The 18,526-nt window shown below is 30.7% G+C and overlaps 1 protein-coding gene across 3 annotated transcripts in view; it reads right to left on the bottom strand.

Moving 5' to 3' along the window:
* Positions 1 to 7,738: 7,738 nt before the first annotated feature.
* The window catches only part of Brat (tripartite motif-containing protein brain tumor), a 136,830-nt gene continuing 126,042 nt past the window's right edge, over positions 7,739 to 18,526 (bottom strand). For all 3 annotated transcript variants that reach the window (XM_074253263.1, XM_074253264.1, XM_074253262.1), the window contains one exon: positions 7,739 to 14,325. In XM_074253263.1, coding sequence (XP_074109364.1) covers positions 11,952 to 14,306 — 2,355 coding nt within the window. In that variant the 5' untranslated portion in view covers positions 14,307 to 14,325 and the 3' untranslated portion in view covers positions 7,739 to 11,951. The remainder of the gene's footprint in view (positions 14,326 to 18,526) is intronic.

Genomic DNA, 18,526 nt, shown 5'->3' with positions numbered 1-18,526 from the left:
ATGAAAAAATACATATACAAACACTATAGAAATTACATGCAGATTAATATTTAATATTTAATAATTAATCATTAATATTTATTGTTAAGTCTTATTAATAAATTGATAAAATTTTTTTTTCTACTATATAATTAGTATTATTATTATTTATTATTACATTATGTTATTATTATAGTTATAATAATAATAATAATAATAATAATAATAATAATTATTATTATTATTATAGTTATTAATAAATATACTTATGATTATCCATACATTTCAACATTCTGATCATGTGTATCAAAATAATATCGTGATAATAACCCGATTATCTAAAAATGGATCTAAATCCAGCTCTAGCTCGGCCTCAACTCCGAAACTCTAAACTGGTGTATACTGAACTCGTTAGTAACCAGCGCAACAATATTTTTTATCAATATTATTATAGTGGGTACCTACTGTAACATCGCCATTATCCGCTGTTAATAACACTCTCGATGAATAAACTCGAACAGATGTCTAGCTTTAACATGTTATGTTTTTCTTTAAATATTAAACCCACGTTATTAACAAGCACCTGCGAGAAGAACCCACTTAGGACAACTCCATCTATATTTAAACTCACAAAACTCAAACCCGCGAGTACTTAAATTCTTATATAATTAATAATTAATCATTAATAATTATCATTATCATCCTCGTGTTATCTAACTATTGATATTTAATCATCACCAAATAATTGTTAATCACAACAATTTATCATTTTTTTTTTTTTAATGTTCATCTTAAGATGACGAAAAATAATTCAACGGATGACCAAGCCCTGATATTTCTACTTAATTCGCTGCGAATAATATAAAACATGACAAAAATAATGATAACTGCATTAATAAATCAAGTGGCGATTTTGTGTACGTAAATACTGTAATTGACACGAAGAAAATAATTGAGACGTCGTGCTCGGAACTTTTTCTTTTCATAATTAAAAATTAAAAAAAAAAAAAAAAAAAAAAACAAACGACTTAAAAGCTTGAGATTCGGTAGCTTTATTCGTAAATATTTAGTTTTTTTATTAATATTATTTTTATTTCTGGAGACGAGAAAAATGCACTTGTATTTTTTTATTAGTTATTTTTTTTTTTTTTTTTTTTTCACAATCACAACATTCAACGATCAATAACACTTTACAAATATAACACGGAGAATCTATTGGAACGAGCTCAGCTTTTATTTATTTTCATTTAAACAACAACGGCCATTTCTACACTTTGAATTTTAAAAATCTTTAGACATCTGTATCACGAGATTTTTTAGGTACTGTATATTTTGTATTTTATTTGCCTTTCTTTACTTCTTTATTTTTTTTTTTTTTTCATTATTCGTTTTAAGCTTTATCCCTGAATCACTCATATTTTTTTCGTCACAAGAATCTCAAGCTTTTAAAAGTTAAACCACTGAATGTTAAAATAAATAAATAAATAAATAAATTACTCACTCCATTTCGTTGTTTCTACTAATAACATTTTCCACAATAAAATTTATTCCTACTTTAATTCACAATAGTTACCATTATTTTTTCCACGTCTACGCTCTTAATCTTGGCCTTAATTTCCGTTATCTCCTGCACTTATTAAAACGTTTCGCTTAAAAACCATAAAACATTTAATGTACAAAAATTAATTTTATCATCTCTATTTTTATTTCTCACAAGCTTCGAGCACAACGACACAAGCATTAAAATATATATATTTATATACATACATATGACCGTTAAACGGCTGATACATATAATATTAATAATAATTAATTAATAAATATACCCTACAAATATTTCTGTTCCCAGATTTATATTATTATTACTTTTTTTTTTTCATTTTTTAATTATATTTTTGTCAAAATTTAAAAAAATACATATATCTAATCCGACAACGTGGGTCTGTAACAGATCGCAAGATTTTAAAAAGTCCATATTTTTTTTTTTTTTTTTAAGTACATGATTTTTAACACCAAGACCCACGTGTTTCTAACTATTCAAAAATTATCAAACAACGTATCATCACCTGCCTTCTTAACTGTCACCAAAATCTTTTTATCACTTCAGTTTTAGTTTTTAATTAAGCCATATCCTAAACACTTTATCAATATCCTTCTCTTACTCTTAATCAATATATTTTTTTTTATAAATATATATTTGTAACCTACAATAATGATAATCACGGTAATAATTCAATGATTTAATATAAAATTATTATTTAATTAAATATATATGTCAGTAATAAATAATTACCATTTAATCCGGTAATAATAATAATAATAATATTAATTAATAAAAATTAACTGATGAAAATTAAAAAATATATTTAATAACCACGTGGTTCGTTAATTACGTGCAGAATAATTTTAATAAATAATTAAAAAATGAATTAGTATTACATAATACATCGATTTAATAATAATAAAAAATATTGACATTAATCAACGTTAATTTAATAATTAATAATAATTTAATAGTTAATGAATAAATATATAAAATTTATTATTTGCATTTTTCTTCTCAATAATTATCAATGAAAAATTTTAATAAATAATTGTGACATCAAGTCACCGATTTAATAATAATAATTAATAATTTTAAATTATACGATCTTTCATATTTAATCAAGTAATAATTAATATTTTTTTTTCTTCGCACCCCAATTTGATATATTTATGACTTTTTTTTTTTTTTAGCTTTTTTAAACTTTTTTATATTTTTTTTTGTCAACTATATTAGGTTATTTCAAGAGGCCATGACTAGACATTTAATCGTACAAATAAATGCGCTTACAATTTAATAATAATTATAATTATATGATAGTAATAAATATTAATTATAATATAATTATAACAAGATGACGGGCGGCATCACGATTATTTGCCGATGAAAAATAATCTCCGTACTTATAAATATACTACAACCCTACTTTCAATATTTTTTTTTAGTTTCATAACTTGTCATCATTAGATTTTAGTCCTTAATTAATTAACGTAATTATTATAATAATAATTATTATTATTATTGTTATATCCTTACATTGTAATGCGCGTATGTTTTGTCCGTGAAATGATTAAAAATTAAAACAACTAATAAACAAATAATATAATAATTAAAAAACTAATGGAGATTTCTCCTGACTTATTGAGTTGCTTTGGGATCGTTTCATTAAATATTTTTTTTTTTTTTTGTTATAATTATAACTTTAACCTATTCTAATTTTCTTACATTATAATAAATGTAATTAACGTGTATTCATGCATATATTATTATAAACAAATCCTATATCCTATAAATGAATTAATATAATATGAATTAATACGCTATCAATAAAATTGGTTATAAGACTGTACACTTAAAATTATTGCCAACTTATTTTCGTTAATTTTAATAATTTAGCAACTACTTAAAAACATTTGTTGCTTGTATGTAACAAGTGATGCAAAATAAACTAACCCTTTCTGACAATAATAAATAATGTTTTAGTTAAAAACTTTTGTCTCTATTTGATTGATTGTTTATATTAGTCAAGCATAAAAGTATAAGTTCTGCATTTTGTGTTTAATAAATAAAAAGAGTTGAAACACTTTTTTCATCCCCTTTTCATATTTACTTTGATTTGTCAGTCTTACCGAAGATTAAAGCATGCTTTTCTTAATATAAACGTAGATTATATATTTTTTTTTGTTTTTGTCTTAGAAATGTACCAGTGACTCGATCGGAAAACGACTTACTGTACAATTTAATAATTTACACAAATAATACCCCTGACAGATCCAAAGTACGGTAATGTACGGTAGGGTACGGTAGAGTACGGTACGTACAGTAATTTACTGTAATACAGTATGATACCGTAAATTACGGAGATTGTACGGCAAAGTACCGTGATTGTACAGTAATTTACCGTGATTGTACCATTGGAATACGGTAATGCGGAAAGTTCAGAAGTATATATTGTACCATATTTTTACCGTACGCTACCGCAATTTTACGGTTCTATATCGGATTTTCACCGTTCGTTACTGTACATTACGGTGTCTTACAGTTTTTACTGTGCAAGTAGAATGCTACTGTCATTTACGGTGGCCATACGGTATATCGACAGTATTTTTACTGTACAATACCGTAATTTTACGGTTTTTCAAATCCGCCAGGAACAATTAAAAATCAATTAATTAATACATAAAAGCTGCTTTTACATTAAAGTAATTAAAATAAAAGGATTTAATAGTAACCGGACCATAAATTAGCACATAAGTATGAATATTAAACCGAGTCACCAGAATTCTCTTTGATAATATGCCGTCGGCTCTTAACATCAAAGGGTAGTACAAGGACTTTGGGTAGTTTTATAATTAAGGAGTGGGTGGATAAATTATTTGAGTGTGCGTGTTACTTTGTGTGTTTCTGATATCGACGCTCTCGTCTCACATAACGCATGCTCCTCATATATGTATATTTTATTGTAATCAATAAATTAGTCAAGTTTAAGTTAATGTAACCTTGATAACGGTTTTCTGTCTTCTTTTTTCAGTGTTTTTGGCGTAATCTAACAATTAACCCTTGTTTACTCACAAAGGGTACAATAATTGGTCGAATTTAAGATGGCCACGGTCGTAATATTGACTAGAGAATATTCTTATTCCGCGATCGTAAAAATGGCCGGTTTAATTTCCAAAATGGCGGGCAAAGCGAGCGCCCACATAGGAAGTCGGTAAGATAATTCTCTGTCGATAATACGAAAAGCATTTTCTTTAATTAACGTTCAATTATTAATCTTAATTCCAATAATAATGTTAATATATATAATCTTAAACGCTATTTTTAACGATCCTACAAGCGATTAAAATTTTAGACTTATAATTTTAATAATATTAAATATTAATATTATTAGTATTACTATTATTACTCAATCAATAATTAATACCGTTAATAGGTATTATAAATCGCTATACGATAACTAAGCATGCAACAATATGGAGCGGTATAATTTTAAAAATAGTAATTACAATTTATTATCAATTATTCAATTTTCAACCCTTTCATTATTTTTATATTAGTTAATCTTTACGTTTATTTATTCATCCGTTTTATTTTTAAATCACTCGTCACCTTCTAATCCAAATTTAATTGGTTTTTATTATTACTTTATTAATTTTTTTTTTCATGTGCTTGGGCCCAGGAAGAGTGTAATTGTCAAAGAGATCGCCGCCCGTCGGTTATCAGCTCTATTTATAATTCGAGCCGTCAAATGTCTCGAGATAAGTATTTAATATTATTTAAAACCTTCTATTTAATTTAAATAATATTATCAATTTTTTTTTTTTTCTTAGGTTACACTTCTAGAGCTATAAACGCACGTCTTACAATTTACGATCAAGTTATATCATTATCAACTTGTCAATCTTAATCCATCACTGTAATAATTATCTTGCAATTCAGCGTACTCTGTACATACACATGCGAACGTACAAAAATATATATGTCATCTATCCGAACGCTAAATACCTAAAAAACGTCGTTATAACCAGTAATTCATTTGCCGAGCGCCAGAATGTAAGTAGTTATTTTTTTTTATCCATTAATTTTATTTTTTTTTAGTAATCTTTTTTTTTTTTTAATAATTATCATTATTATTATTATTATTTTTATCATCAGAGATAAATTGTGTAGTAACCCTCGATCACCGCCGTATTTGTTATTATTTAAAACACCTGTTTTGTAGTGAAGAAAAATTTGCGGCACGCGAACTATCACTTTATTTAATTCAAGATTAATTCTATTATTAATTTTTATTTATTTTAGATTTTTTACTGGAGATAAAATTTTATAAGAGATCCTTACACTTTTTATAAATCTTGTCTCGACAGATGGCGGACAAAATTTTATCATTTCGCGTTGCTAGGTAACAAAGTGATCGTTCGACGTGATCGCCTATTCCGACGCTTCCCTTTTTAAATTTCCTATTTATATTTTATTTATTCATTTACTTTTTCTTCCTCTTAAATAACGCTCACTCAACGACCAAATGTATTTCAATCTGGAATTTTATATCAATGAAATAATAAGTCTTCAATTAAGCCATTTGTTTTAGGACCGAAAAGTTGGATTTTTAGGGTCCAGATTTTATCATTTTTTTTTAAATTTTAGATTTGTGCCATTAATATTAGTAATTAAATTATTAATTGGTAAATATTAGTGTTAGGAGTAAAATAAAGGTTGAAGATTATAAGACAAGCTAAAATAACTACAGGTTTATATTACTTACTTGATACTGGAATGGACTTTGGAGTTTGGGTGCAAACACAGCCGAGCAATCAATTCAAATATCAGCAAAATTATAAATAAATCTATTTTAAAATTAAAAATAAACTAATGGAGCCTTTAAGTGAGATTCACTTTGTTTTTGTTTATGAGAATATTATTTTTTTTTTTTAAGTTATGAATAATAATTTGAGATAATTTGGAGCTTCAAAAAGATAATTTTGAATTTTTTCCAGTTTTTTTAATTCAAGATTATTAAATTAAATTTTTTTCTTATTTTATCAGTGTGAAATTTTCTTTAATTAAATTGTGATCCACTAAAATTATCGACTTTTTTTTGCCAAAAATGAAATTTTCTATACAAAAAGTAATCTTATGGTTTTATCATATTTAAAAAAATTTTAATTTGAACTCAAGTCAAAATTTCAACTAAATTTTTAACTAAAAAAAAATTCAAAATTTTTAACTAAAAAAAAATTCAAACTTTTAATTAAAAAAAAAAATTCAAAATTTTCAAGATCAAAACTGTCTCAAATTCTACTCATAAAAATTTTGGACAGAAAATGTGAATAATAAACACTGGAAAATAAAAATTTCATTGCGTAGAGTTGATAAAAAATTAAAACATTTCCAGCACGTGTTTCTATACAGATCTCAAAAGAACTTTAAAATCCAAACAACGTTGGCGTATTTTTAAATATTAAATAAATCCAATAAATTTTGTTAGAGAGCAAAATAGGTAGAAGTTTTAAAAAAAGAATATAGAATCGCACTTTAGACTACCAAACACATGTAGTGCAAACTAAATAATATAAAAACTAAAAGTATAAATAAAGTAAAATAATCTAATGGAATGTAAAAAAATCACCTTACTAATGGTAAATAAAAAAAAAAAAAAAAAAAAAAAAGTACAATCCAAGCAAATGCGTTGGTGAATGCATTATTTTACATATTTCAATAAAAAAAGTAAAATTTTTCGTTTCACTGCACTCGATATTTAGCTTCGTGACTTGATCGAAAATGCTGGAAATAGGAGGAAGTTTTGATCAAAGGGGAAAGATGGTAATTGGGTTGAGGTTTTGCACACACGTACACAAAAAGTAAATTTATAAAAAAAAAAAAAATTGTATACATAAAAAAAAAATAAAAACACCAAGATATGTAATATGAACTGAAAATATTATTAAAAAGCATTTTACAACAAAAAAAATTAACTAAAAAAAACAAACAATACGATTTACATTTAAATTAAGAACAATTGAGTTGTATCATTTAAAATAATAATAATATTAATAATAATAATAACATAACAAACCATACAAAAAAGAGATTGAGACATTCGTTGTTTTTTGTGTTTTTAAATTATTTTGTATCTACGCAAACTAAACAAAACATTTTGTATATTTTTTTTTAATGAAACTTAACTATTATGATTTGTGTTTCTTACTATTATCGTTTATTTTTTTTTCTCGCTTTATTATCGTTCTACTCATTAAACAATAATAATTCGCATTATTAAAAGAATGTTTTTAGTTTCTATTTACTCCTCCTATTCTACATACCAACTCTCTGGGGGATGATATCCGACGGCTAGCTGGCGTGAAAAAAATTTTAGACACACAATGGCTTTATTAATTAGATCATTCAATTATAAATAAAATTTTTTTTTGATTGAACTAACACATAATAATTATAAATAATAAATTTTCTAAACATAATTCAGACATTAAAAAAATTTATATAATCTCAAAAAAACAAGTGAAAGCCAAATTTTTTTAAGTAACTATCAAATAAAAATATATTTTTCAATCTTTGGCTTGACGTCAGCTCGTGAGAAATGTTTCTTTTAGACTCGCTATTTTTTTATTTTTTTTTTTTTTGATTGAATGCAATATTGAACTGTGTTATGGCGAAATATGAAGAATTTGAAGTAAAGCCAGCGTGAATCATGTTTTTTTTCTATTCAACGTTTTTAAAAGGAAAAAAATAAATAAAAAACAAAGCAAATCATAGCCTGGCAGAATTGGAAAAAATAAATGCAATTTCAGAGTATTATCTTTTTTTTTTATTTTTTTAATTAAGCTTATAGCAATTAAAATAAAAACAATTATGGATTAAAAATAAATTTGATCATTATCTCGATGAAAAAATAAATTAATAGTAAAATCTCTAAACTCAAACCCAATATTTTCGCGCCCATCAGGGACAAGTCGCAAATTTAAACACACTTCCTTCGGGATGATTATCCGAGGGATTTAAATTATCTCAACCGATTCGAGAGTCCTTAATCGAGGCCGCACATCGATTTAGGATTCTCGGGGTAGTTTAATTTTTTTCCTAAAAAATAGAGCCGTTCTTTCGACCAACGTCGTCTTGAGATCCAACGACTCGATATTTTGTAATTATTTTTATTTTAATTTTTAACTAATGAAAGCACAAACCATAAACTTTAAATTATTTGCCAGCTAGCCTCGCAGTCTTATTGATAACGATTTTTATTTTTATTATTGGCAACTATTTTTTTTTTTTTTTTTTTAATTTTTATCCACTAAACACTCGAGTGTGTTTTAATTTAGATGTGAAAAAATATTTTTGTCGTTTTTGAAATTTGTCAGACGTTTTTTTCTTTTTTTTTTCTTTTTTAAATAAAAATAATACAATCATAATAATAACTAATAATAGTAGCAATAATTAATAATACATAATAATAATACACAATAATTAATAATGTAATAATAATAATAATAATAATAATAATAATAATAATAATAATAATAATAATTGTAAATCGTAAACATGCATGAAGTCAACGTGACAGGTAATCTCACACCATTTTAACGTGACTCATCCAACAAAATATATTAATACTATAATGGAAAGAAAAATAATAATAATAATATTAATAATAATAATAAACAGCACAATTTGTTCATTAACATACTGTTGAATCCTGAATAATTTTAAATCGCGGCAAGTAAGTTGCTTTGAGAGAGTAAAAAAAAAAAAAATGAAAAATTTTTATTCTCACTGAACATTATCAACATTTAAAAAATCGACAGTGTTAACCGTATTTATCATTAATCATTCATAACAGGGGTAAACATAATAATAATTAATAATTAATAATAATATTTAAGTGCACAAAACAAACCTTAATTGTACTTGAATTCACTACAACTACCAACTACATAAAATAACACTACAGATAAAAATAAAAATACAAGTTAAAAAAAAAAACAATCAAACAGACCGAAAGGTCTAATAAGCTTAATGAGGAGAGACGATTAAAAAAAAGTTCATTTCGATCCTAGCATAATAAAAAAAATAATAATATAAATAAAACAATAATAACAATTGTTGTTAATTTTTTTTTTACTCTAAATAATTATTATTTGGTCCGACAGATAATTTTATTTTTTTATTATTTATTATTTATTATTTATTGGTAGAAATTTTTTCTTTTTCGTCACATCCTCAAGATTATTTTATTTCTCAATTCAACAGACGCTTGACGAATACGAATAGTTTGTCAACTTTGAAGTAATAATTGAGAAAAAAAAAAAAAAAAGAGAGAGAGAGAGAGAGAGAGAGAGAGAGAGAGAGAGAGAGAGAGAGAGAGAGAGAGAGAGAAGGAGAGATTGTCACGCAATTAGACTCGAAGATCTACTAGACTAACATATTATATTTATTATTTATTTATTAAAAATAATTATGATAATAAAAATAATGATTATCGATGGATAATTAAAAAACTACTAACATTAACGTCACGTTTGTTAAATATTTTTCTAAATGCAAATATTCATACATTTCGGCTGCGAGTATCACCATCCGCATCACGGCTCTCATCCGAGGTAATATATTCATATAATTAATTAATAATTAGCTATTTATATATTTAATAATTAATAATATTAAAAAAAAAATAATAATAATAATCATCAAATAACGCGTAGAAAAAAAGTGGAATAATTAACATGATTAATCAACGACTTGTGCCGTCGCTGGACCCTAAGCAGTGACTACCAACGACCGACCTGCGTTTTGCATTGAGAAACTCGGTATTATATCGGGGGGGTCAATTTTTTATTGAATCTGAAGGATCAGAGCAACAAAAAAAAAAATAACACAGGGTTCGACGGACTTAATGGCGTAATTGAAGCTCGATACTTAGTCCTTATTATTTAATACTCATATTGCGTGTCTTGATCGCTAATACGGCGCCTCTCAATAGCTTATTTTATTAATCAATTGATTAATTGATCGGTCTATGATGATACCGAAAGAAAATAAAATAATTGATCGCGAGAGCGAGCGTTAATTAACGGCCTTGTTCCCAAACAGAGATCATCATTCTAGACAAATAAATACAATTGAAAAACTGAGTTTTATTTGATTAGATCAGACGACGAAGGCTCTCGAGGTTGGAAATATAATCAGGGAGCACGCTACGATTAATTTTATTTCGATAATAATATTCTGAGGGGGTCTAAAAAATACGGGAAGCTAATGTAAGGATAGTCAGGTTAGTATCAAGTAAATATTAAATTAAAGTTTATGTTTACTTGGTACAACCTTTACTCACGTTTGACAAAACGTCGAGTCTTCGTTGGCAATTTTGGTTTTGGGGTTTTGGGTTTTAGGTCTAAACTTCCGTGAGTTTGAGGAACCGGGCCGAGTTATCATCTGGGAATTGGGGTAATAAGGGCTTAAAGGGAGTGACTAGCGGCGGCGAGCTCTACAACTAAACAACAACAACAGTATTTTCAGTTATAACAACATTAACAAGTAAGTTTCGCGCGTGTGTACGACGTGTGTCTCGGTCGTTTCCGAGTCCGCCTACTCTTATTCTCATCGTATTACTTATTATTTTTAAATTTAATATTTTACATCATTTTATCTTAAATATTTTATATTGTTTACTTTTTACTTTTCTTCACAATAATAACTTACGGAGCATCGTCTTGTGCGTCTCTCAGAGATACTCTCATTCTCTCCTCATACGTATTAGTAGGCTGAGATTTACGCGCACGCTCTTACTTAAATATTGGACCGATGATCATGATGAAGATTATAATAATATTAGTTATAATAGTAATAATAATAATATTAATGATAATAATTATGATGATGATGGTGAAGATGATGGGAATGAAAAGTCGTGACGCTGCTAAGAATCCCTTGAGTCACTTCCGCGGGCACGATGGCTAGCCAAAGAAAATTGGGCTCGGCGAGAGGGTGCTGCTAACGTCGGCTCGTCGTTGATAATATCATTGCTACGATCAAGTCGTTTCGGGTCCTGGAGGATCCTGACTGGTAAGCTGGACCAGCGGGTCGCGTTGTTAACAGCTAAGTCAGTTGAATTTTGAATGCGTTGATTGTGATTGTGATGATGATTTTGATGATGCGGTTGTGGCTGCTGCTGTTGCTGCTGCTGCTGATTTTGATGTTGATGGTTGACTCGATGTAGTCGGAATTTATCTTGATTGGTGTCCGTCTTGGAGATTGGATTCGCAGATGTACGTACCGACGGTGTGCACGTATCGGGGCTGGACTCAACGTTACCGGTTCGCTTATCACGATTGTGTTTAAATTGTAGCTGATTTTGATACTGAGGTTGGGTAAGCGCAGTCCGGTCGCGGTGAGTCGCGGCCCATCACCCACGGCTCTACATACCGATAGGCGGTACTTGGATGTACCGGTAGATGTACAGTCGGTAATCCTTGCTGGCAAGCACCACTGACCCATCGTCCATCAGCGCTACGTCGAAACACTGAGCGTGCTTGACTTTGCTCTCCAAGGCAGATACTAATTGCCCGTCTTGGGTGAAGATTGTCAAATTGAAGTTATTGTGATTATCAGCGATCAGAATTTCACCAGTTGCGTTAATTCCGACTCCAATAGGGTAATTGGTGATGCCCTCACCGCCGATTTGCCTCAAGTAAGCACCGTCGTAATTGAAAACTTTGACGCAGTGAGCGCGATTGTCGCTTATGAATATTTCCTGTTTGTCGTTAACCACCACACCGTTTGGAAACTCGAGGTGCTTTGAGCAACCAAATTTCTGGAGGACGTTTCCGGCCTGGTCGAATATTATCACGCGCATAACTTTGCACTCGACCACAACGATACGACCCTTTGAATCAACAGTGACACCACGGGGATGCTGAAGAATGGTTGCACCAAATTTACGCACAAACTGTCCGTACTGGTTGTAGATTTGAATTTGGTGAGTTGGTGACCGCTCTGTCACAATAATATCACCGGAAGGACGCACTGCGGCGACACGATTCGGATACAGAAGTTGTCCGTCACGCTTCCCACACTCTCCAAATTGGAACTTGAATCTTCCCTCCTTGTCGAATATTTGTATGCGGTGATTATTCGTGTCAGCAACAATAATATTCTGCGCATTAACGGCAACACCCGATGGCTCGGTAAACTGTCCCTCCATAACACCAAATTCACCAAATTTACAGTGATAAATCATCTTTTGACGTTTTATCTGTGACTTTGGTGGGAATACAATGGCCGCGGACATTAATTTCGATGTAAGATCCAGGACGGAGTCTGCTGCGGTAGGACCACCACCGCCATTAGTGTTTGATATTGCAAAGTGATCATTTGCATTAACTGAATAAGCATCGCTTCCACCTCCATTGCTCCACTTTTCGTATGGATTATTCATCCCGTTTAGGTTAAGATCTGTTATTGTGGTTGAGAATGGCCCGAGGCTGTTTGCCGTGCTGAACCTCTTCGAGATTACATTGCTCTCGAAGGAGGAAGGTGAAGTCGAAGCGCAAGTTGAAGTGGTTGATACTAGGCCATTGCTGTAGGGACGATCCAAAAGTAAACCCCCGAGAGATCCTGCACTACCGGGACCGCTGCTGGCGTTGCTTCCACCGCTATTTCCATTTGTTAGGGCCGTTGGTCGCGCGATTGGCGGCTGCTTGCTGGGTCCCATACTGTTGCTGTCGGCGCTGCTTCTTACATACCCAAAAGTATTCCTCACGCCCACCTGGATCGCCTGATAGTTGCTTACAAATTCCAAATCTGACTGGTTTGTGATTTCAGGTGTGTAGCTCAATAATTGTTGGAGTTTGGAATCCAGAAGTTTTTTCACCATCAGGACTTCGGTGATAGTTGTAAATTTAGTTAGTTTATCGACAAACTCACATGTCTGTTGAATTTTATCGACCATTTCATTGGCTTTCTGCGTAATTACACCAAGAGAAATTTGTTTTGCGGAGAATACTGATTCAAGTTCTTTAAGGAGCTCTTGCTTTCGCTCTTCAAGCATCGATCGGTAAAACTGGTAGGTGTCGTTTATTTCATTTTGGGCTTTGTGATACTGAATTTGTAATTTAGCGACACCATGGTCAGCGGCTTTTATCGCGGTACGGATTTCGGAAGCTTTCGCTCGACAATCGGCGACTGTTCTTGACACCAATTCAAGTTGCTGTGAACCAACTTCGGTGATGTGCCCGCAATCATGAACCGACGCCGGATGCTCGCTCAAAGTGCACTCCTTGCAAACGGGAACATTGCACGTACGACAGAAGTATTTAAGTAATTCGTTTTTGTGACGCAAACAGTAGAGTGCTTTTTCTCCGTTTGTTGTTCCGTTGCTGCCGTTGGTGATCATCAGATTCCCCCGTGATTCGGCGTTAGCCTCTAACTTTGTTTCGCCGAGGTTCAAAACTCGGTGCCCTTCGAAACAGTGCATAAATTGGTGCGCCATTACGCAATTGGGACAGAGAAAATTAGCACAATCGAAACAACGTGCTACCGCGTCTGATTCGGTGGATTTACAACCTGTACACCTTACTCCGCGTCCGAGACGACAGTTACAAGTTCCGTCGCCCGGTTTGCCTGTGTCCAGGCAGATATCACAACTGTCAACGTCACAGATCGCTGAGTCGCTTGCTGGTGGTGAACTCCCGCTCACGGTCACCGGGGATAACGAAACCAGGGAGCCGAGGGAATTTGCGCGTGATTCCAACGAGGGTGTCGGGGAGGCCATCTTCAGTCAACCGGCATCCCTGTAACAAAAAAAAAAAATACAGTTTTTATTAGATTGCTGTTCGTTTTCATCAATTTTGTGTGAAATAAAATCTCATAAATAAAATTATCTTTTTATTTTTTATTAGAATTACTCTAGTTTTAACAAAAAAAAATATTGAATACACAAAAGTGTCATCTATAAAATTTTGTCTCTGGCGTATTTATGTGATATAATGGAATTTTTTTTAGTATAATTTAGTATCATAGGAAAGGTCTTGGCCTGAATTTGTGCCTTTTTACGGTTATATATATTTTTCAATTATAGTCCATTTTTTTTATATAAAGTTTTTGGAGGAGTTTTCAATAATTTGTTGGTTTTATAAGTTTTTTCCATCATACTTTTCATTAAATTATTGGTCTTATCACATCAATATTATTAATTAAATTAATTTCAAAAGAACCCACACTAATGACTGCAGGTTGCTATTTGAACATTAAACGACTTGAAATTTTTTTACAAAAAAATTAATTTTCAACTAAGAAAAAATTTGTCTTGTATCAAGCTTAAAATATTCTTGAACTTGTTTTATTAGATACAAGATGATTAAATTCTTTAAAATGATTTTGATTCCAATTTTTTTCTCTTGAATTAACTCATAATTTTTTCAGTATGCATTTTTATAACATTGAACAGTAAAAATTTAAAAAAAGCAATAGAATTTTCGTCATCAAAGAAAAAGTTTTAGTATTATTATATAAAATAATTTCAATTAAAATTTAAACTGTATTAAGCAGAAATTTTTTCTGCAAACTTTAGAGGAGCAATAATAAAAACTCAAGTCTTATTAAAATTATTATTATTAGCTCTGCAATTTTAATAAAAGTCATTGCTATAATAATAAAAAGATTATCACTTCAAACATCTTATCAATAAGATTAATTTCTCTGCAAAGAAAGGTACAAGAAAGAGAATATAAATGAAAGAAATTCTTGAGATTCTAAACGTTTATTATAAAACACTGAATAAAGGTGGTGTCTGTCGTGTTTTGCCAACGTTAGACAAACTAAATTGACTGGATAGAATTCATCCACTCTCTAAGGAGATTCCCACGCGCACAAGGACCTTCGTTCTCTCTTGAATCGACTCTTCTCCACCCACCACCTTTGGATACTCGACCCTTTAATTAAATCGCTTCAACCTAGCCATGTTTCACCCAACCACTCCGATATCCTGCGAGCACAAGTTGTGGAGACAAAGACCGACAAAGCCCAGGACTACCAATCGAACGGAGAAGCTGGAGCAGGAGTAGTAGGAGTAGTAGGAGTAGGAGTAGGAGCTAAAGCCTCAACTAAAGCAAAAGAAAACTAAATAAAATAAGATGAAACAAAGCAAAAGGAAAAAACAACAACGAGGACAACGACGAATAGGAGAAGAGTAAGAGTAAAAGATGGAGAAGCGGTGAAAGACCAAGGTCACGAGCTTGAAGGTTATCGCTCCTTCTCCGCCCACAGTACTTCTCATCTCCATTGAATCATCGAGTACTCTCTCTTGCTCATACATACATACAAACATACATACATTGCCACGAGTGTATAAGTGTATAAGTGTATATTCTGGCTAGAGACCAACCCGGACCACTTGCCAGTCTTGGCTGGGACTCCCTATCCCGATAAATTTACGGTGGCGACGAGCAAGAACGATGAACGACGAACGACGAACGAACCCCAAGAAACACGACTTGCATCCTCTCTTAATTTTGCTTTTATTTTATTATTTAGTTTTCTAAGAAGCAAGGAAGCCGAACCTAACACAAAGACCAACCGCCGTGGTTCGTCTCCAGGAAGAAAACCAACATCAACATCCACAATCCACAATCCACACCAACAACTTTTATCCAAAGCCTCTACACTAACAGCCAGACCCTTTGCTGCAATAAGATTCCTTTTCGTTCTTGTACTCATACTTATACTCGGCAACTCTTAACTCTGCAAACGATGCCTCTACTCTTATAAATATATATATATATATATATATATATATATATATATATATATATATATATATATATATATATATATATATATATATATATATATATATATATGTTATTATTATATATGTGTTATGCTACTTGTACATCAGGGCTTTCGACCTTCGTGCAGGAATTTCGATGCAACACAGAGATACGCGGGGTTAACGTTCCATGCTTCGCGGAACACTCTTCCTCTTCAGTAGTATATACCTTCAGATATTATAAATATAAGAATCAAGAGTGCACCTTCAAGACCTCACTTTGTCATTTTACTTCGCTTTACTTTACTTTACTCAACCTTACAGTACTAAAGAAATGCATCTTGATTTTGACGAGTCATATCCACCCTCTTAGCACTTTAACATAAATTTACATTCAACACAATTGTTGCCATAGTTATGACGAATGTCATCTCTGACCATCGAAAGTTTCTTTCCTTCTTATTAATTTAATATTTCACTCCTAGTTTCATTTTTTCTATCCCAACCTGCAGACAAGATTTACAGCAGAAAACTGCTCGAGTTCTTGCACAGAATCTGAACTCATTCCGCTCCAATTACTGCAGTTTGTTTCTTGTTTCCTTCGGCTAAAATTAATCTGTTTCATTTTCAATTTAAATAAATATTAATAAAAAAGAGCGTTAATTAAAACAAACATTCTGTTCTGTTAAAAACATTAAACAAATTTAATATTCCATTTAGATATTAAGGAAAAAATATTAAGCACAAATAGAAACAGTTTTCTTCGTTCTTTCTTTTCAATGGGTCATTAAATTTGATTTTTTTATTTTTTTTTTTTTTTTCATGCACAGAAAGGCACAACATACCTTAGTTCTTTATTTTTGTTAAAAATACTTTTTAAATTTTATCTTTCAGGGTTTATGTGGTGAATTTAACGACTCCATCTTGCCGCATCGGTTGGCATGCTACTTTCATTGGATGGTGACTTGCCGGATCTCAAAGCCCTACGCAGATGTAACCGCATTTGGCGTGGCATAAGCTTTGCATAAACTTCTAGAGTGCTGTTGGTTCTCTACCCTTCTTCGTTCTCTTATTTACTTACATTCCATTCACCATTCACTTCACTTTTCCTCCTGTCTTCTGTCTTTTGTCTCATTTAGACAACTACAGTCTTCTCTTTGTTCTCACTCTTATTTTGCAGCTCGCTGGTTAGCTTCTTCGCCTGCACATCAGCAATTTCAGTTGTCTCTTATATGTTGAATAGCGCTTCATCCTAAGCGACTCGTCTACAGAACAGCAACTGCTACGTGCAACGGGATTAAACTTTGCGGACAGGTACTTTAACTGGTTCCGGATGAAATTTTAAGATTTTACTGCGGATGAAAGAGTTTAAATAAAACTAAAAAATAAATATCATTACACCCACATCTACGTTGCAGCCTTTTAACGGGGGATTACTTTTTTATAAAATAAAAACAAAAATTACATTTATTCGTTCTACTCGGTCACATTCAATTAAGCCATATTAATTTTCCATTAATAGTTGCTCTCAATGCATTATTTAAAATCTATTATGGATAATTGAATTATTTTATAAATTTGTATGAATATTTAGTATAGAATGATGTATTTTTATTATTGATGCGTATCTGTACGTGACAAAAGCTCGAAGGCTACACGAAAACTCGTTATATTATAAAATAGCGTATCCGCCAATTGTCGAGATTGATATTTTTTAATTTACTTTTTTATTTTTATTCTATTTATTCATTTTATCGAAAAAATATATCAAATTCAGCCACCTGTTCTCTCTTTGAATATTTTTATTGTGAAAATAACCACGGTAGATCCGATCAATATTATTTATTTATTTATTTTGTGAGGAACAAGAATAAAACTTTTAAAATTACAGCTTTAACTTACTTGATACACTTTATCAAAGTTGATACGTTTTTTACCGTCCCCAGCACTATCTCGGGGAAGAAAAATGATTAATGGTATTTATAATGCTGGAAAAGTTTTACGTTTTTAGTATCGCCTGCAATCAACCAAATAATAACCTATTGTATCATTCACTACAACTTTATTCCAAAAAAATGTCATTTTTTTTTAACGAAAACATGGATTGGAAAGAGACAATATACATGTGCATACAATAAAATTGTCGGTCTTATTAAAAAGTAACTAAATGTACAGTCCATAGGTTCATATCGGTTCACTGTGTAATTACGATGAATAAAGTTAAA

This window comes from Cotesia typhae, unplaced genomic scaffold (genome assembly GCF_013202065.1).
Source record: "Cotesia typhae breed Kobodo isofemale line unplaced genomic scaffold, CoteBio_Ctyphae scaffold_13, whole genome shotgun sequence".
NCBI classification, from domain to species: Eukaryota; Metazoa; Arthropoda; class Insecta; order Hymenoptera; family Braconidae; genus Cotesia; species Cotesia typhae.
Note: the sequence above shows the minus strand (reverse complement) of the source record. Positions and strands in the feature narration are given on the sequence as shown.